Genomic DNA, 22255 nt, shown 5'->3' with positions numbered 1-22255 from the left:
GAGATACCCATAGGCATACAAGAAGCCTACAGAACTCCAAATAGATTGGACCAGAAAAGAAACACCTCCCGTCACATAATAGTCAAAACACTAAACGCTCAAAATAAAGAAAGAATATTAAAAGCAGTAAGGGAAAAAGGTCAAGTAACATATAAAGGCAGACCTATCAGAATCACACCAGACTTCTGCCAGAAACTATGAAGGCCAGAAGATCCTGGACTGATGTCATACAGACCCTAAGAGAACACAAATGCCAGCCCAGGCTACTGTATCCTGCAAAACTCTCAATTAACATAGATGGAGAAACCAAGATATTCCATGACAAAACCAAATTTACACAATATCTTTCTACAAATCCAGCACTACAAAGGATAATAAATGGTAAAGCCCAACATAAGGAGGCAAGCTATACCCAAGAAGAGGCAAGAAACTAATCGTCTTGGCAACAAAACAAAAGAAGAAAAGCACACAAACACAACCTCACATCCAAATATGAATATAACAGGAAGCAATAATCACTATTCCTTAATATCTCTCAACATCAATGGCCTCAACTCCCCCAATAAAAAGACATAGATTAACAAACTGGATACATAACGAGGACCCTGCATTCTGCTGCCTACAGGAAACACACCTCAGAGACAAAGACAGACACTACCTCAGAGTGAAAGGCTGGGAAACAACTTTCCAAGCAAATGGTCTGAAGAAGCAAGCTGGAGTAGCCATTCTAATATCAAATAAAATCAATTTCCAACTAAAAAGTCATCAAAAAAAGATAAGGAAGGACACTTTATATTCATCAAAGGAAAAATCCACCAAGATGAACTCTCAATCCTAAATATCTATGCCCCAAATACAAGGGCACCTACATAAATAAAAAGAAACCTTACTAAAGCTCAAAACACACATTGCACCTCACACAATAATAGTAGGAGATTTCAACACCCCACTCTCATCAATGGACAGATCATGGAAACAGAAATTAAACAGAGGCGTGAGACAGACTAAGAGAAGTCATGAGCCAAATGGACTTAACGGATATTTATAGAACGTTCTACCCTAAAGCAAAAGGATATACCTTCTTCTCAGCTCCTCATGGTACTTTCTCCAAAATTGACCATATAATTGGTCAAAAAACGGGCCTCAACAGGTACAGAAAGATAGAAATAATCCCATGCGTGCTATCGGACCACCACGGCCTAAAGCTGGTCTTCAATAACAATAAGGGAAGAATGCCCACATATACGTGGAAACTGAACAATGCTCTACTCAATGATAACCTGGTCAAGGAAGAAATAAAGAAAGAAATTAAAAAACTTTTTAGAATTTAATGAAAATGAAGGTACAACATACCCAAACTTATGGGACACAATGAAAGCTGTGCTAAGAGGAAAACTCATAGCGCTGAGTGCCTGCAGAAAGAAACAGGAAAGAGCATATGTCAGCAGCTTGACAGCACACCTAAAAAGCTCTAGAACAAAAGAAGCAAATACACCCAGGAGGAGTAGAAGGCAGGAAATAATCAAACTCAGAGCTGAAATCAACCAAGTAGAAACAAAAAAGGACCATAGAAAGAATCAACAGAACCAAAAGTTGGTTCTTTGAGAAAATCAACAAGATAGATAAACCCCTAGCCAGACTAACGAGAGGACACAGAGAGTGTGTCCAAATTAACAAAATCAGAAATGAAAAGGGAGACATAACTACAGATTCAGAGGAAATTCAAAAAATCATCAGATCTTACTATAAAAGCCTATATTCAACAAAACTTGAAAATCTACAGGAAATGGACAATTTCCTAGACAGATACCAGGTACCGAAGTTAAATCAGGAACAGATAAACCAGTTAAACAACCCCATAACTCCTAAGGAAATAGAAGCAGTCATTAAAGGTCTCCCAACCAAAAGAGCCAAGGGACAGACGGGTTTAGTGCAGAATTCTATCAGACCTTCATAGAAGACCTCATACCAATATTATCCAAACTATTCCACAAAATTGAAACAGATGGAGCACTACCCGAATTCCTTCTATGAAGCCACAATTACTCTTATACCTAAACCACACAAAGAGCCAACAAAGAAAGAGAACTTCAGACCAATTTCCTTATGAACATTGACTTAAAAATACTCAACAAAATTCTGGCAAACCGAATCCAAGAGCACATCAAAACAATCATCCACCATGATCAAGTAGGCTTCATCCCAGGCATGCAGGGATGGTTTAATATACGGAAAACCATCAACGTGATCCATTATATAAACAAACTGAAAGAACAAAACCACATGATCATTTCATTAGATGCTGAGAAAGCATTTGACAAAATTCAACACCCCTTCATGATAAAAGTCCTGGAAAGAATAGGAATACAAAGCCCATACCTAAACATAGTAAAAGCCATATACAGCAAACCAGTTGCTAAGATTAAACTAAATGGAGAGAAACTTGAAGCAATCCCACTAAAATCAGGGACTAGACAAGGCTGCCCACTCTCTCCCTACTTATTCAATATAGTTCTTGAAGTTCTAGCCAGAGCAATCAGACAACAAAAGGAGATCAAGGGGATACAGATCGGAAAAGAAGAAGTCAAAATATCACTATTTGCAGATGATATGATAGTATATTTAAGTGATGCCAAAAGTTCCACCAGAGAACTACTAAAGCTGATAAACAACTTCAGCAAAGTGGCTGGGTATAAAATTAACTCAAATAAATCAGTAGCCTTCCTCTACACAAAAGAGAAACAAGCCGAGAAAGAAATTAGGGAAACGACACCCTTCATAATAGACCCAAATAATATAAAATACCTCGGTGTGACTTTAACCAAGCAAGTAAAAGATCTGTACAATAAGAACTTCAAGACACTGAAGAAAGAAATTGAAGAAGACCTCAGAAGGTGGAAAGATCTCCCATGCTCATGGATTGGCAGGATTAATATAGTAAAAAATGGCCATTTTACCAAAAGCGATCTACAGATTCAATGCAATCCCCATCAAAATACCAATCCAATTCTTCAAAGAGTTAGACAGAACAATTTGCAAATTCATCTGGAATAACAAAAACCCAGGATAGCTAAAACTATCCTCAACAATAAAAAAGGACTTCAGGGGAATCACTATCCCTGAACTCAAGCAGTATTACAGAGCAATAGTGATAAAACTGCATGGTATTGGTACAGAGACAGACAGATAGACCAATGGAACAGAATTGAAGACCCAGAAATGAATCCACACACCTATGGTCACTTGATTTTTGACAAAGGAGCCAAATCCATCCAATGGAAAAAAGATAGCATTTTCAGCAAATGGTGCTGGTTCAACTGGAGGTCAACATGTAGAAGAATGCAGATCGATCCATGCTTATCACCCTGTACAAAGCTTAAGTCCAAGTGGATCAAGGACCTCCACATCAAACCAGACACACTCAAACTAATAGAAGAAAAACTAGGGAAGCATCTGGAACACATGGGCACTGGAGAAAATTTCCTGAACAAAACACCAATGGCTTATGCTCTAAGATCAAGAATCGACAAATGGGATCTCATAAAACTGCAAAGCTTCTGTAAGGCAAAGGACACTGTGGTTAGGACAAAACGGCAACCAACAGATTGGGAAAAGATCTTTACCAATCCTACAACAGATAGAGGGCTTATATCCAAAATATACAAAGAACTGAAGAAGTTAGACAGCAAGGAGACAAATAACCCTATCAAAAAATGGGGTTCAGAGCTAAACAGAGAATTCACAGCTGAGGAATGCCGAATGGCTGAGAAACACCTAAAGAAATGTTCAACATCGTTAGTCATAAGGGAAATGCAAATCAAAACAACCCTGAGATTTCACCTCACACCAGTGAGAATGGCTAAGATCAAAAACTCAGGTGACAGCAAATGCTGGCGAGGATGTGGAGAAAGGGGAACACTCCTCCATTGTTGGTGGGGTTGCAGACTGCTACAACCATTCTGGAAATCAGTCTGGAGGTTCCTCAGAAAATTGGACATTGAACTGCCTGAGGAACCAGCTATACCTCTCCTGGGCATATACCCAAAAGATGCCCCAACATATAAAAAAAGACACGTGCTCCACTATGTTCATCGCAGCCTTATTTATAATAGCCAGAAGCTGGAAAGAACCCAGATGCCCTTCAACAGAGGAATGGATACAGAAAATGTGGTACATCTACACAATGGAATATTACTCAGCTATCAAAAACAATGACTTTATGAAATTCGAGGCAAATGGTTGGAACTGGAAAATATCATCCTGAGTGAGCTAACCCAATCACAGAAAGACATACATGGTATGTACTCATTGATAAGTGGCTATTAGCCCAAATGCTTGAGTTACCCTAGATGCCTAGAACAAATGAAACTCAAGACGGATGATCAAAATGTGAGTGCAGATCGCTCATGAGAGACACAGCCAGAATACAGCAAATACAGAGGCGTATGCCAGCAGGAAACCACTGAACTGAGAACGGGACCCCTGTTGAAGGAATCAGAGAAAGAACTGGAAGAGCTTGAAGGAGCTCGAGACCCCATATGTACAGCAATGCCAACCAACCAGAGCTTCCAGGGACTAAGCCACTACCCAAAGACTATACATGGACTGACCCTGGACTCTGACCTCGTAGGTTGCAATGAATATCCTAGTAAGAGCACCAGTGGAAGGGGAAGCCCTGGGTCCTGCTAAGACTGAACCCCTAGTGAACTAGACTGTTGGGAGAGGGCAGCAATGGGGGAGGGTTGGGGGGAACACCCATAAGGAAGGGGAGGGGGGGGATGTTTGCCGGAAACCGGAAAGGAATAACATTTGAAATGTATATAAGAAATACTCAAGTTAATAATAAAAAAAAAAAGACTCAAAAAAAAATAAAAAATAATATAACACAGAACTATTTTAGGCTAATAACTAAGAATATTTAAAATAGAGAAAAAGAAAAAAGATAGCTACTTAATACTTTTGCCAAGTTATCCATGTTGCTACCATTTGAAGCCAGGATTCCTGCTTCTACCATAGCTTCTCAGATGAATCAGAAGTATATTAAGAATACAGGACTACCCTAGACATCAATATGTTCATGGCTAATGACTAATAAAAAATATAATTGTTTTAACATATATACATATGAAATTACTTTGTAAACAATTATTTTCTGTACCGGAAATCTTTGGTAATGTTAAACTATATGGATCAGTAAGAACATTAAGGTTATGAAACAGTAACGAAAAATAAAGGTAACAATTGCTGCTTTTTGGGAGGAACAAAAACTTCCTACTTTGTATCAATGAGGTGTTGTTGTCTAACACAGAGATTCTCTGTTGGAGAAAGAAGATATAACATTCTTTCGTAGGCTTTAAGCATGTGTCCTAAAGAATTCTTCCATAACACTGAGTGACTTAGAAGCAAATGGTGGTCAGGCAGCATCTTTGAAATCATGCAGTGTGGTTTTGTGCTCTGCTCCATTCCTCAGGGTGGCCAGACACTGCTGCACAACTGACTGGAAGGCTGAAGAGAGAGTAGGTGGGGTCTGTAAATGAGAGAAGCTGGGAGCGACTGCTGGGGAGAGGAAGCCTTACTCCTGGGATTTTAGTGTTACAGCTCTTTAAGATGGTGCTCAACGAAACAGCTCTCTTAGACACTCTTAAGGAAAACAGTTTGTGCATATATTTATTCAGGGTGAAATAAGACGGTGTATGAACCTTGGAGCGTGGGGAGTTTTCAAGGTGAATATAAATCATGGGCTTGAGTTTAGAGTACTAGGAAGACCTCCTTTGCATGGAGAGGCATTCCAGGAATACCAGATACTCGCTGAGCAAGTTCTTATTAGGAAAGAGGAAATTGAACTTGTATATTTGTCAAGTACTACATTACTTTCCACAGGAAGAGCATGTTGGGGTTAGTCTCCCCAAAGAAGGTCAGCGAAGGAGAAGACCTGCTGGTAAAGGGAGTCTTCCATTTTGTACCAGGCTCAGAGGAGCTATCCGGACATGGTAGACCTTAATTAGTAGGGTTTTCCAGCGCTGTAGATATAATTTGAGTTTAAAATTGTTTTTATTTCTTGATTTTTTGCACCAAGTAATGGCATAAGAATCGAGAACATCTGACAATGACAAGCTGAGGAGAAACATGGAGGAGACTGTACCACACATAAAGCCTTCTTCATTGCTTAGAATGTTTATCATAGTGAGTCATCCATTTCTATTAATATTGCTTTGCTTTTCATGATTCAGTTGCCTAAAGTCTCGTCATGGGACCATTCTGTGGTAGATATTTAATGCATAAATCTTAATGTTTACTGGATATTTCTTAAACTACCAGGATAGTAGTGTTTTTTCAATATGCTTATATTCTTAAGAGAATTATTAAAAGTTATTTTGGAGTTTATAAGAGATATGGATATGCATGTATATAATATTTAGAGTATCCTTTTTTTACTCATAGCTTTAATATTAGTAGTTTTAAATTTTAGGGTGCGATGTGACTCTTTAATGGATATTGAGTCAGCTGAAGAAGCGTATTTGACTTTATCAGACATGTAAGGATTCAGGATTGCAACTGTACCTGGAACATTGAGAGTCCTCCTCACAACTTTTCGAGAGTACATTAATACATGCCTGCTGTATGGTCATGTCTATGAGAAATTTGATTTGTGCCTTACCAGGTTAGGTTTACGGAATTACCTATTTTTATAAATATTTTACTAAGGTATTATTATACAATTTCTATTATTTGGAAACTTTAAAGTTATTCTTTCATTCACTCACATTGTGTTTTAATTCTGTTTTGCCTGGAATGTATACTCACAAAATATAAATATAAATGTTCAGTGAATGAAACTTACATGGTATTATACTCATTGTACTTTCAGTAAGAATAGGACACTAAACATTCAATTTACAATTGTGCTATCATATATTAGTTATATAACATGGATCTTAATATAATTTTTTACACACAGAGCACTTGCCTAGGGCGCAAGGCCCTGGGTTGGTCCCCAGCTCCGAAAAAAAGAACCAAAAAAAAAAAAAAAAAGTATATTTTGATCATATTTGCCTGCCTACTTGCCTCTTATCCCATTAATTCCATCACTTTTCCAATTAACATTTCTTCCACTTTTTAGTCTTAATTTTTGAACTTAATACATTTTATTAGTGTTGTTTACGGGAGTGAGTGTGGGCATTTTTATAGAGAATCATATGAACAAGATACAGTACAATAAGATGTTCTTTCAATAGAAGCATTATAATTGAATCAGGAAAATAATACTATACAGAGTGTGAATGAGAAATATGTGATCATATGGAAGCTTAACATTTGTAGTTATATAGAAAGTATTTTTAAAGTATATAAACCAATATTTGTACTTGAATAAAAATGACTTCAAAGATGTGTAAAACAAAGAAAAATGAAAGCCATTGGATAGGAGAGAAAATGAACACAATTGGGGAGTAAATTATGATAAATCTCTGTGTGTGGTGCCCAGTTTTATGTCACAAAGCTTAAGTCATCGAGATATAGAAACTTCTACTGAGAAATTGCATCCAGAAGAAACATCCATAAGCAGATAAACCTGTAGGCCCCTTTCTCAATTAGTGATCAATGCAGAAGGATCTAGCATGTTGTGATTGGGGACAACTCTGAGCTTGATGGTCCTGTGTTCAATAAGAAAGCAGAATGAGAAACCTCTGGGGGAAAAGCTAGTAAGGTGTGCTCCATCTGCATCAGCCTTGCATTCCCATAGTAGATTGCATTCTGTCTTGACTCCTATCAACTGACTGTGATTTAGGATACGGAAGTCAAATAATCCCTTTTTCTCCACTCTGCTTTGGTTACGTTGTTTCATCACAGCAACAGTAACCCTAACTAATACAAGGTGGTTGAAATTTAACTGCAGATATTAAGATGTCCTGATTAGCTTACAGTTGAGTTTCATGTGAAAAATATTAATCAAATGCTTTTTCATGAGGAACAACCTGGTTGTTCTTGTAGATTCAGATGTTACTTCCTGTCTTGTCAAGAGCATTGTGTACCCATCGAAATACCTAATCTCTCACTTCTGAATGAAACGCATGTAGTTTTCTAATCCAATTGCAGTATTTTACGTTCAAGTATTCGTGCATGTAAGAAATACATATTATGTTTTTCTTGCCCAGTATAATAATCAATCAAGAATGTGCACAATTTTAATCTTCTATTTAAATATCCATACAGAAACTTTTAGGGTGTGTTGCATGGGAGAGCATTTTTTGTTTTAAACCTTAGTAAAAACCACAGTATTAGTGTGTGCCCTGAATCATGGAAATAGTAATGAGTAAATAACTACAAGATTTTAAATATATTCTGTGAGCCTTTGTTAAATTCCTATGGCTGACTGGTGTTCACATTTTCTCCTGTATTGTAACACATCAAATAACATGAGAAGCAAAAACTAAGAAAGACATTTTTTTACGTTTAAAAAGTCAACAATTCATTCTTATAAATGTGGAGACTTGGAAACAATGATCCTAAGTGCACTAGAAAGTACCTTCCTCTATTTTACCTGTACTAACCAACTTATTCCTTTAAAATATTTTCTTATATCTTCATAATTAAAGTACATAAATTTTACACATCACTTTTTTATAGTTAATTCTAGCTTGGTGGATTGGATCTGTCTCTCCTGGTCAATTGTCTGGTTTCAGACCTGAGTTACTTGGAAAATAAAACACACACACACACACACACACACACACACACACCCAAATGGCTAAACTCATCTGAATTTTCAGATTCTCTTCTTGGTTCTGAGAAGACAGTTCTAATTGAGCCTTAAATACTGTATAGTGTACTTTATAATACCTCATTTCCAGATCGCCAAAGTACTTTAAAATACCTCATTTCTGGATCGAACAACCCATCCAGAAAGCTTGAGATTCCAAGTTCATCTGAGGCTCATTCAGTGAAGTCAATTGCATTTGGAAATATCAGATGAATTTTTCTCTAAATTTCCTATCCCAGGTGGCAGCAAATGCAGCATTATAGATCAAATCTTTTTGTTACAGAAGACTAATGGCATTAATAAGGTGACACTGTTTGAATAACCTCAATCATCCATGAGCCCTTAAAGTGATAAAGTGCCTCTTAGCGTGGCAGTGTTAACAGAATTCAATCTTAATGTTGCTAGATTCTTTGAACCTCTTACCAGAATTGTCGTACCCTTTAGCAATCATCTGAATTGGGTAACTGCTCTGGGAAAGAATAAGTCATAACAAATCATCTCCTTGCAAATATAATACTTAACAGCCAGAAAGGTTTTCTCAGTCTTATCAATAAGTGACATAACCTGGCAATTGTGCTTTGCTATTTTATAAATATTTTTTTTGGTATATTCAAACCCACTATTAGAATCTTTAATATGTGAGTAATTAAAAATGTTCAATTTATTGCAATTTTGGTATTTTTGCTTTTAGATTGCTCTAATAGTTCAACTAGATATATTTTTCTGTATATAATATAAAAAGTAATATATATTTATTACTTTTATGTTTTGGAAAAAGACAATACAAACATGTTATATTAATAATGTATTTATGAGGTATTTTGGGTTTTATTTTCTATTTCATTATTTTCTATGGGATGTTTTGTGTGTGTGTGTATGTGTGTGTGTGTGTGTGTGTGTGTGTGTGTGTGTGTGTGTGTGCGTTCAGTACATGTATGCAGTGTATTTGGAGTCCACAAGAAAGTATTAGATCTCCTAGGCCTACAATTAAAGATTACAAAATTGTCAGCTTCCATACAGGTCCTCTAGAAGAGCATTCTAACAGCTGAGCCACCTGAATAAATCATATTAGACCTCACTAATATGTCACAATACACAGTTTTTTATAGATTATTTAAGTTTTTAATATTATAAGATATACGTATGTGTACCATGTTTCTGCCTGGTACTCTAGGAGGCAAAAGAGGGCTATCTAAGCTTTTAGATACCTCTTTTTTCTTTTTTGGGGGGGGGGTGATGGAGGCAGGAAACAGAGGTGAGGTAACCTGGGAGGACTAAGAAATGAGTTTGACCAGGGTTCATGGTGTATAATTGCCAAGTAAACAATACAAATATTATGCATAAAATATACGATAAATTAATACAATTTTATTTGAGAACAAACAAGATTAAAAAAAAAAACTTAGAAGCTTAAAGAAACTGTTAACATTTATAGTCATCAGGGAAAAGCAAACCAAAAGGACTCTGAGATTCCATCGTATGCCTAGTAGAATGGCTAAAATAAAAAACTCAAGGGACAGCACATGCTGGTGAGGATGAGGATGTGAAACAAGGAGAACACTTCATTGCTGGTGGGAGTGCAAACTTGTACAACTACTTTGGAACTCAATCTGTTTTTTTCTCAGAGAATTGGGAACAGTTCTACCTCAAGACCCAGCTATGCAGCTCCTGTGCATACACAGAGATGCTCCATAGTGCAGAAGGACACCTGGTCAACCTTATGCAGAGCAGTTTTCTTCATAATAGCCAGAAATGGGAATAGCCTAGATGTTCCTCGACTGAAGAACGGATAAAGAAAATGTAAATTTACACAATGGAATGCTATTCAGCTATTAAAAAACAATGATTTCATGAAATTTGCAGGCAAATGAATGGAGCTAGAAAATATCATTCTGAGTGAGGTAAGCTGCCCGCTTACACACCCTCTGTCTCAGGATTATTTCCGAAATGTTAGGTCCACTTATACCCTCTGAGAAACCTAGCCAGTTATCTGTTCTTATCAACACACCTGCAATTGGAGGTTTAGGGTTATAGGAACCAAAACTAAAATGGGAAGGTGGTGATGGTAGTGAAATTGGTCTTGGACCCTGCGTGGTCTTCCTGTCTGTTTGTCTTTATAAGCCATTGCCTGGAAATAAAATTTGAGAGCTTGATCAGGCCATCAGAAACAAAAACAACAACAAAAAAAAACTTAGAAATGTTAACACTGAATAAGTTTGGTTATCTCAAAAATGCATATTATACTTTACCTTTAAGCATGATATCAGCATTGTACACTTCATTAAGAGGACAGCAGTTGGTGGAGAGGGGAACATGATCTGGTATTGGGTGGGGGAAAAGGACTAAAGCCCTGAGGGCCAGCGAGAAAGAATGGAAGCAGGTGACCTAAGGAGGAAGGAGGTTGGAAGGACTCTCTAGAATATACCAGAGACCTGGAAGGTGAGAGACTCTCAGGACTCAAAGGGGTAGGGTACCCTATGTGAAATGCCCTACAATGGGAGAGGAAACTGGTGTGCTTACCTCCAGCAGAAAGACAGGCCATCAAATGAGGGATACAGTTGCTATCCCACAGTAAAAACTCTGAAGCAGAATTCTTCCTGTCAAAAGACCTGCAGGGATGGAAATGGAGATGAGTCTGAGGAAAGAAAAGTCTAGCAACAGGCCCAAAGTGGGATCCAGTTTAAGGGGAGGACTGAAGACCTGACACCATCACTGATGCTATAGGATGCTCAAAAAGGGGGGCCTATCATGGCTGCCCTCTGAAAGACCCAACATGAAGCTGAAAGACTCAGATGCGGATATGTGCCCCCAACCACTGAACAGAAGCTGCTGACCTGTCTGTTGAACTATATACAGCAGAGGACTCCTGGGTCTGGGTTCAGTCAGAGAAGATGCTCCTAACCCTCAAGAGACTGGAGGCCCCAGGAAATTTAGAGGTCTGGTGGGGTGGGTGGGGTGGGGCCATCTGCCTAGAGACAGGGGGAGTTGGGGAGGAGATATGGGGTGGACCAGGATGGGAACAAAATCTGGAGTGTAAAAATTAATTAATTAATTAATTAATTAAAATTAAAAAAATAATTTCTTCATATAGAGTTTAAATTTAAGAAATTGCTTTTAACCAGCAAGACCATGTATAATCCATTTTAAAATTATCCAGTGTCTCCTATTTATAGAGTATAGAATCTTGCATTAACCACAAGTACCAGCAACAGTACTCTTTCCTTATCTCTTATTCTCCCTCTGTCTCTCTCCGTGTTGCTCCTGACACAATGAGCCATGCCTGTAGGGAGTGTCTCTCTGGCTTAACGAAGAAACTTTAGATATAATCAAGCCACAGAAGACTTATACTCATTCCCATTTTTCCTGTGTAATTGATCCCTCTTCACGCCATTCAGCCCCAGGAAGAGACATGATAGAAGGAAAGACAAAGGAAATCTGTGAGGATTATCAGCTGTGGGAATTGTCAGTGTTATTTTTCTTTCAATTTCGCCGATTATTAGAGGAAAGAAAACTATAATAGTACAAATTTGGCTTGGAAGCCTAGGGAAGAAATAAAAGTATATTGTAGTTGGATGTTGAATGTCCCCTAAATATGTAAGTATTGAGATCACGGTTCTAAGATGCTGAGAATGTGACAGAACTTGTATCTTTAGGTCATTAGACTGGTGGGCTATTGTGTAGCTGTAATCCCTTCTTCTGCTTCACTACATTGGATAGAAGGACAATAGATCACAGGTAAAATAAAAACAGAGTGTTTGAATACTACAGATGGAGAAATTTTAGCAAGGAATGAGGAGTAAAGGGATATAGAAAATGGGTAAGCAGAAAGGGGAGAAAGTGCATTTAAAAGTCATATTTATCTATTACCTTGTGACTTGACTAAAAGATATAATCAAAAGAGATTGAACCAGAGACCTCTTTATAGCCAGTTACTTTTGTTATTAGAAATAGTGGATTTCTAAGAAAAATACCAGATCCAAGTGTAGGAGATCTGTATAGGAGCTGTTCATCAGAGATGAACAAAATACCTACACACACACACACACACACACACACACACACACACACACACACACACCACTAACATACAATTTTGCTATTATTATTCATTGTCTGACAGAACTTATCGCTGAAGTTTCCAGTCACATAGATTGCAAGATATACAGAAATGAAGACGAAACTAAGCTGGAAACTTCGATTTTAACTTTTTTTCCCATTGTGCTAGTAATAGACCGAATATTGGAGGAAAACCTCAATAGTCATCTATATCTATGAGTCCAGTACTAACCTTCTAGGAAAAATGTGCCCCCTTGTTGTGGAGGTAATCAACTGCTTTGTTTTAGATTGAGGCAAACTTCACCAAACAGAATCCATGCCTGGTATTGTACTCTTCATTAACTCCTATGCCTGGGTAAAGCCTAGGCTCTAGTAGAAAATTCCTACCATTGTTTATCTAAATTTACATAGAGTCAAACTGCTTGTGATGCTAGGCATTTATGCCATTGGGCAAATGCTATTCTCATCTTAATCAGAAAATCCTCTCTCTGCAGAGAACTGAGCTAGAGGTTTATGTCTGCCCAAAGTGCTGAGAATAAATGTCGCTTAAAAACACAGCCCTGAACAAGACATTTGTAGTGCCACCTTGAAGACTCAGGAAACATTGCATGAGGAGGGGTTAGAAAAATTTACAATCTGAAAGATATGAGTAAGCGCTGCAAAATGATACCTAGACATGACCCGACAATTATACTCATAACCTCAAAGCTATTGCTGTTGCCTGCGATTGGTCCATACATGAAAGAGTTACCCTACATGTAGTCAGTCATTCACAGCAGAGAGGCACATAGTACGCTTTTTGTCCATCCTGAAATATTGACAGCTGAAAGATTCTAGAGAATTGCTTTCGATTTTGTACGTGCTTATGAGGTCATTAGACTTATATGGACGGTTTCAAACACCAAGTCTATCAGAGAGTTGTGTTAAACTGGGTAACGTGCAAAAGACAGGAAGGTGGGGAAGAGATTTGAAGAGAAGACTGGGATATGGGAGAGCGATGACTGAAGGGTGGTGAGCGTAATTAGAATGCACACTACACATGTACACAAGTATGTGTGAGACTGTCAACACATTCAATGAAAAGGAATACGGACGAGATCGATGAAATTAAGGCTCAAGGTGACGGACTGAGTTAAAATTCCAGCAGGCTCATATACTGTGGAGAAACTTATTGGCATGAATTAAATTTTTATTTGATTAAACCTTCCTAAGACACTAATAACTTGTACACAGTTCTCATTTTTCTTAAAATTTCAGTGTAAGTTTTCACTGTACCTTTCTATTTTAGTAGTTAATATACCTTTGTTTTCTACTGATGTGGTGGATGAGTCCTGACTGTCATATTGCTGGTATTTTGTTCTATAAATACTTATTTGTAATGAGTGGCCATCTTTTTTATTTTTAGAGATCTGAAGTGATTTTACATTTATTTCCTTCACGTTAAGGCAATCATTAAATTTCACAGTGATTTCTGGGGTGGGGCAGAAGGAAGGCGTCATTCAGAGAGATAGAGGCCATGGCCTGGTCGGCCTTACTGGGGAAACTGGAGGAGCATGGACTGCCCTGCTTGCAGGTAGGCGATTTTCTGAGAGTGGGAGAGCTGGTAAGCAATGTCCAGCTTTTGCAGCTTGATCAGGCCATCACCAGCGGTGGCTAGTGAGTTGGCGACCAGCTCGGCCGCCTTGGAGTCCCCCTCAGCAGAGATGATGGCCGCCTTCTTCTGCTGCTCAGACTTTCCCACTACAAATCTGGTTCTCTCTGCTTCCTGCTGAGCCACCTGTTTGGCTTCCACCACCTCTGTGAACTCCTTCAGGAAGGTCAGATGTGTCAGGGACATGTCATCCAGGATGAGCCCTGTCCCACGCACGACTTCCGCCGGCAAGAAGCACGCGAGACATAGAAATTCTTACTATGAGTGACTTTATTCCTGTCTATTCCTCTCTCATGGTGGAAGCCCCGCTTGCGCCGCCAGGCGCACCCTATTTATCCCCCGTGTGTGCACCCACACCTGATTGGTTGCTTACTCATGCCTCATCATCAGGCACGCCCGGAAATGGGCAAAGACCTGGCATGAAGGCACTTTTGCACATGCACACAGTTAATCTCCCATAGGGGAGCCGGCTTGCCCAGTAAAGGCCAGCGCCATCTTGACTGACCTGGCCTTCCCACGTGGGGCAGTGGGAAGCCAGCGCCATCTAGTGAGTGGCATGTTATTGTGACCCTCTACATCTCACCCTTTTAATATATATAATTTTATAGCAGTCATGATCACCCCATCGCGTGCAATGAGGAAACCTCGGCGTGTGCAGGGGGCTGATCAAAAGGAAATCGCTGAGTCTCTCTCAATCCCAGTGCAAATGGACCCACAGATCCATGGGGTGCAAGAGCAGAGAACTCAGAATACAGAGAGAGACCCTCTCCTCCCAGTGCAAATGGACCACAGGTCCTTGGGGTGCAGGACAGGGAACTCAGATACAGAGTAAGTCCTGAGCAAGATAACCAAATTTCAGTGGAGGCCCTTTGTACAACTACAAGTGCTTGAGTGAATAACGCCTTGTCACATTACTGTTGAGATCTGAGTTTGCAAACCAACCATGGTATGAATACTGATCTACAGCATAGGGCTGCATCAAACAGAGCCACTCCCGATAAGTAGTGGGCACCTCATTTGGTCCTCCTCAGCTGTTGCACCAAGGGCCATGGTCAAGCCACTCCTATAATGAAATTTAGAATTTCCAATTGTTAGTAACTACTCAGAAAGTTCACCCATTGTACTTGTCTAACAATGGGAGGATAACTCAGGACACTGTAGACACAATGTCTGTAACCCAGTAATGGCTGCTACAATAGCAGCGAAAGTGTCAAGGTCTTTTCAGGACAGTTCAGGATCAGTCATTTTTCTCTGGAACAACCAGCAGACAATGAACCAATTTCTGAGATCTGTATGACCAGGACAGAGTTCTCCAGTCATTGTAGCTTTACACAGGTGGCTTTCTGTGAAGCTACAGTCTGTAAAATGGCAAAAGCACCAGTTACCAGTTAAGGCAGCAAGAGTCACCAGGGAAATGAAGGGACGGGGGTAACAGCGGAAATCAGCAAGCAGCAGTGAACAGGGTCTAAGCGAAGGCCACGGGGGGACGGGAACACAGGCAGCGGAACCACGGACTGCGGAAACGGCAAGATTTCTGTGATGACAAAAGGTGAAGGGGGGATCTTCCGCCTTCCTTTCAGGGCAGAGGAATGACTCTAGGGACCCGAACCACGAGAGCTGAATCTTCATGTAACCAGGATCAGCAAGTCTCAGCAACCACCCAGGCAGCTGGCACATTCTTGTAGCATCCTGTAGAAAACACAAACATTCCCTCTTCCCCATATAAAATATCTGGACAGGATCATAATATATGGATCTTTCTATTTCACCAGGCAGAAGTCTGCCTGGTTATGCAGTGCCATAAACCTTGGCATCCAAATTTTAAAATTGAAATAAAAGGAGCATTATTAGCATTCAGGGATAGCTCCCCCTTTTATTTATTAAAATTGTTAAAATATTATTTATTAAGATAAGTCCTCGAGGATTAAATTGAGGACACTGAGCACTTGTATTTATAATTTGACTTGTATACCAAATTATTGTTTCCAGCATTATTGTTTTGGATATATAAAGAATGAGATTTTTTCACTAATTTTCTTATAAAGGCCCTAATCTGTCTGGTATCTGTCCTCCTAGTTAAGGGAGTCTAGGCAATCAGTTTGAGTTCTTAAATGTCCTATAAAGGAACAGTATTTAGTGCTCTTAACCACTAAGCCATCTCTCCAGCACCTCACAAACTTTATTTACCTAAACATAAGCATTAATTAGAAAATGTCAAATCCTGTAAACAAGGTCCAGATTTAGCCTTATTTAGAAATCTGAGTTGGCAGAGAATTTGAGGCTGGGCGTTAAAAGCAAAATGGAGTCTTCCTCTTTTCGTGAGGGTGTGTTATCAACTCCATTATCATTTTCAAAGAGCTGGGTCTATGGTATTGTTTAGTTCTCTGAGCCAGAGCACTGAAAGGACAGTGAGTTGTCAGACAATTTACACTGGAATCACTCACTGATTTCAAAGTAGAAAACCTGTCTCTAATAAAGCATTAAGTGATTGAAATCAATTGTAAACCACAAACCACACAATGACTATCAGTATATGAAGTGAAAGCTTGATTTTTAACATATAAAAACAGTGGAAGGCATTTTCTATGGGTTGCATGCACAAATTTACAGTAAATACAAAAGCATGCAAGGTAAAGTTATCAATTTTGCCTGAAATTTGTATATGTAATAGGCCAAATATCAGTATTTTATAATAACCAATTAAATTGCTGTTTGGACTAAGGTATGTTTCACCAGGTTTCTTTTAAAATACTTCCATGACTCTAGCCTACAATTCTGTATTAACACAGCTGAAGTTTTATCTCCAATGTTCATAACAAAGACCTAAGTCCTCTGGTAAGGTGAGGTACTTAGCCAATTAACATATCCTTAGAAGCTTGAAATTAGCTTCAAATATTCTTTTCTGAGTAGTGTAACAGCTTCTCCCCCAAAATCAAAGCTCATTTTGAGAGCAAAGGTTTGTAGTAAAAATTTCCATATACACTGAAAGATTCAAAGTTCTAACTTCTTACATTGAAGAAGCAACAAAATTACATAATATAAGGCTATTAGCCACTTTTAATGATATCACTCTATGGGCTCTCTAAAATTATAAGCAAGCTCACAAAATAAAAACTCACAATCGCCAGGATGTAAACAAACTGTATAAAAACAATCCTCTAAATCTATCTTGAAATGGCAGTTGGAGTAAGCAAACAAGCTGTAATGTTCTCATAAGTTCTAAAACCTCATCAATCCTTTATAAATCTTGTAACAATCTCTATCCAATATAATCTCTACCTGTTTGATTTTTCCTCAATTATAAATAAATTTGAGTTAGTCAATGTAACACTGGCAATCCTTAATCACAATCTTAAATTCTCCTTGTAACAGCAGACCACCACCACAAGGTCACCTGAGCTCTTAGTACGTGACTAGGCAGCTGTTCTCCGGGCAGTGGAAATTAGCATTAGAATACAGATAACTTCAGGGCAAGCCACACCTTTGGAAAGCAAGACTCAACCCCCAACAAACAATCTAGTCACCAAGGCACCACAAGTCTATCTATTATGTTGTAAAGTTTGACTATCAATTCTACATTTGAACGCACAATGGTGCGGTCTCCAATACCTTTCGAGACAATGTCCTAAATTCTTTTAGAAGCCTGGTTTCTAGCATAAGAATTCCATAAAAATATTACCTCAATTTAGACCTGTCTCACTAGGGTGGCCCAATGTCACATGTATCTAGAATTACTTCATCTAAATTACAGTTTTAAGCTAACTTTCTGTTGCCAATATTATACCTTTTTAACCATATCCAATAACTTGAAAGCCAATAGTCCACAACCAAGGCAAGCAGAGCATATTTAAACATTTAAAACCAATGAGAAACAAAATTGAAGTGGCTACACATATCTAACACCATTTTTACCTTTTTAGCTATGATTTTTAAGAGATGCACCTTGTCACCTGTTGAGTCAATTAACCAGTCAGGGATTTTTCTAAGAGAAACAGCTATCAACTCTTGTACCAAAAAAGCTGAGAAGCTGTTAGCGCCTTTAAGATCAGCCCGTGTAGACGCTTAGACAGCTTCTAAGCAGCTCCTCCAGCTAATCTAGACACCTGGCTCTAGGCACAGGGCTTTAAAGACCTGATTGAAACCTTTTTCTATTCATTTGTTCCCTTTTGAACCGAGTTAAAACCAAGTCAAGGTGTGTACGACCGGCAGATAAGGTTTTTACCATTTTTTCTTTTGAACATGAAACATAAAACATTTAAACAACGAGAAACAAAAATCACAGACATAAACTGACAGACACGGGGACATCCTGGTGCACCAGAGACAAACAATAGACAAAGAGGGAAAAAACCAGATGGTGTTCACGGTGACTATCCACTCGGGTGGAGTTGATATGGGCGATGGATTGTCTCAATTCCTGGACTAGTCCACCAACGTGTTGAAACCCAATTCCTGTAAGATACTGAGATATATTATCTGAGCGGCACAACCGACATTTGCCAATGGTATGGAAGTGAAACACAGCCCTGAATATTTTTACTCACAACCCAATTACATAAACTCCACCAGGCTGTGCACGGGCACTGAGATGTCCTTTTGTTTGATTCTCCTGAATAAATTTTCAGGCGGTCTGCCTCGATCAAATTTGATCAGCATGACTCTGCAAAGCTGTCGCGTCAGCGCACGGACGCCGCGGCGTCCCGAGAGCCGGCGCGGGAGCTTAATTATACCTTTTATAAGCACCAAGACAAAGTTTTTCTCCCAAAATACTGTGTTCCTTTTACTTCCTCCCTTCTCTCCCGGGGCATTCTTTCCCCAATATTTCACCTCCGGATTGGAGGGGACTGCTACTTGAGATCGATCAGTTTCCTTTTCTCGTTGCAACTTTTCACTACCCCCTGTTTCTGACCATCTTTTTCCTTGCCCCAACGCTCTCCGCTTTGCTGTTTTACCTAGGCAGTTCCCATGCAACCTCTGCGCCTTTTTGGCGGTAGCTAGAAACTCAAGGTCAATAGAAAAAGCCGAGGGTTGCCAGAGCAACCCGGCACCTGCCGCGTCCGGCAGGAGACTGAGTTGGAAGCGGATCAAGGCTAGCCATGGTCTCTCAGAGTCTTACCCCACTCATAGCTTCTGAATTTGTTCCCACGAAATGAGGCTTCCCGTGGCACCAGCGATGTTTTTGTCCAGGGTTTCTTGGCACCAAATGTCCCACTTGCGACTTCCCGGCAAGAAGCACGCCTTGAGACATAGAAATTCTTACTATGGTGACTTTATTCCTGTCTATTCCTCTCTCATGGTGGAAGCCCGCTTGCCCGCCAGGCTTAACCTATTTATCCCCGTGTGTGCACCACACCTGATTGGTTGCTTACTCATGACCTCATCAGGTACGCCCCGGAAATGGGCAAAGACCTGGCATGAAGGCACTCTTGCACATGCGCACACAGTTAATCTCCCCATAGGGAGCCGGCTTGCGCGGTAAAGGCCAGCGCCATCTTGACTGACCTGGCCTTCCACGTGGGGCGCAGTGGAAGCCAGCGCCATCTAGTGGTGGCGAATGTTATTGCGGCCCTCTACAGAGCCCAAATGTTGCTGCTCGCTCTGTGAGGTCATAGCATACCTGCCTGGAGACCAGCTCTCGCTGGGTAATCAATTCTCCAGCATCGAATCGAGCCACCACCGACTTGAGGATCTCTGTGGTGATAGATGGCAGCATCCACTCATCATAGTCCTCGCCAATGCTGGTGTAGATATGAGGAAGCTGGCTGGCCACTGGCCGGAAGAGGATATGTAATGTGATGTTGACATTCTGCAAGTCTTTGCTACTAGTTATGACCGGCACATTCAGTGGTCGAGAGCAGCAGTCAAAGACGATTGGCTTCTGTACCCAAGGGATGAGAAAGTGAGTCCCTTCCCCTACTGCAATGTCCTGTACGCCACGGAATAGGTCGAAGATGACAGATTTGTGTCCAGCATCCACGTTATATAAAGCAGAGTTCACGCCTCCCGCAACTGCTAACGCCAGGCCGAACTTTCCAATCACTTTGGCAGCCATGACTACTCCTGTCGCTTCCACTCACACCTGTTTCCACTCTGACCTCCACATGATGAGTGGCCATCTTGATGATTTTTTTTTTTTTTTTTTGATAATCAGCAACATTTTTGGCCTCTACCTCAAAATCTCCACAACTCGTTCCCTCTGTGTTGTGGAAGAAAACAAAAAATATCCACAGAAATTGCTCCAGACTTAATGATGAAGTATACTGTCCCCAAATGATAATCCCAGATTTTGCAGATTAATTAATGAATTTATTCACTTACCATCCCTAACTCAGACACCTCCTCCCAGTTTCCCAGTCACATGACCTCTATACCCCATCTCCAGTCCCCTTTCACCTCTGAGAAGCATGAGTCACTCCAGAGGAACTAGCCCGTGTTGACACCTCAAGCCACTGGAGGGCTAGGTGCATGCTGTCCCACAGAGGCCAGAAAACACAGCCCAGTTAGAGAACTAGGATCCACAGTCAGGCAACAGTGCGTAGACAGACTCTCCTCCAGTTATTGGTAGACCCGCATGAAAACGAGGCTGCATATCTGCTACACATGTGCAGAGAACTTGGTGTAGCTATTGTGTACGTTTTGGTTGGTAATTCAGACTCTGGGAGCCCCCAAAGTTCCTGGTTAGTTGACTCTGTTGATCATCCTGTAAGGTTCCTATTCAATCCAAGTTCCTTAATCCTTCCCCAATGCATTGTCAAGGCTTCACCAGCTCCTTCTAATGTTATGGGTCTCTGCGTCTATTTTGGCCAGCTGCTGGATGTCGATTCTCATAGGACACTTATGCTAGTCTCCTCTCTGCAAGCATAGTCACTGTTTTTGAGACCCCTTACTAGGAATTTGGATGATAGTATTCATAAAAATATGGAGTTTGGGGTTGGAGGAGTTCTTCGGCAGTTAACAGTTCACACTGCTCTTGCAAAATACCATAGTACAATTCATAACACAAAAAAGGGGGCTCACAAAGACCTCAATACTCCAGGTCCAGGGCTCTAGCACCAACGTTGGCCTCTTTAGGAAACTGTAAATACACAAACACGTACTTAAGTGTGGAAAAGTAATAGATTAGTTAATTAAAATACGTTGAATCGGTTCTTGTAGTCTATTACTTGAAAATATAAAACAATTATAATTATTCAATATTTATTTTCAATTTTTCTATTAAATCATACAATTATATATTAAAGTTTGGCTAGAGAAAATTTGGAAAAGTGGCTATCTAGAATTATTTACCCCAGTATTGCTGTGTGGGTGTTTTCTGACATGTTGACCAAATTGATAAAACTAAAATTATTTATTTAGTGATATAAAGTAGACTTATAAAGTCAAGGATACAAACAATGAAATGTTATGGATAGAGGCACACAAATCTCTAAGCTATGAGTAACAATACATAAAAGTAGGAAGGAGTGCACAGAGAGTAATGAACCAAAATAAGTGCTACAGATGGAACCCATGGAAACTTTATCATGTTGCTGCTTCATAAGTATTTTGGTAGAAGTAGACTTCATTACCCTTATTTTATTTTGGTCATGGACTCCTTGCACTTTCTTAAAAAGCCAGATGCAGCAGCATGCACCTGTAAGCGCAGTGCAGGAAGGGTATGAAAAAGACACTTGTAATGCACTTTGGTCTCCTACAAGCTTGTGCATAGACAGAAATGAGTAATAACACACTAGACACAACCAGCATGTACACACACATCACATAGACGTACAAGGAAAAGGGTTAAATTA

General features: G+C 39.7%; 1 protein-coding gene across 1 annotated transcript; it reads right to left on the bottom strand.

Moving 5' to 3' along the window:
• Nucleotides 1-14345: 14345 nt before the first annotated feature.
• LOC116913990 (prohibitin-like) lies at nt 14346-20517 on the bottom strand. Its single transcript, XM_032918265.1, has 2 exons — nt 20040-20517; nt 14346-14668 (listed from the first exon to the last, which is right to left on the bottom strand). Exons 1-2 carry the CDS (start codon nt 20515-20517, stop codon nt 14346-14348), a joined length of 801 nt encoding a protein of 266 aa, XP_032774156.1.
• Between the last annotated feature and the right edge of the window lie 1738 nt (nt 20518-22255).

The sequence above is a fragment of the Rattus rattus genome, chromosome 12, assembly GCF_011064425.1.
Source record: "Rattus rattus isolate New Zealand chromosome 12, Rrattus_CSIRO_v1, whole genome shotgun sequence".
Classification (NCBI taxonomy): domain Eukaryota; kingdom Metazoa; phylum Chordata; class Mammalia; order Rodentia; family Muridae; genus Rattus; species Rattus rattus.
The sequence above is the reverse complement of the archived record's forward strand: the minus strand, read 5'-3'. Positions and strand labels throughout refer to the sequence as shown.

Bases quoted from the DNA above. Each gene is read 5' to 3' on its own strand.
- LOC116913990 (XM_032918265.1), bottom strand. From the start codon at position 20,517: ATGGCTGCCAAAGTGATTGGAAAGTTCGGCCTGGCGTTAGCAGTTGCG. The intron at 14,669-20,039 runs GTAGAGGGCCGC...TGCGTGGGACAG, and splicing joins AGCAGCAACATTTGGGCTCT to GGCTCATCCTGGATGACATG.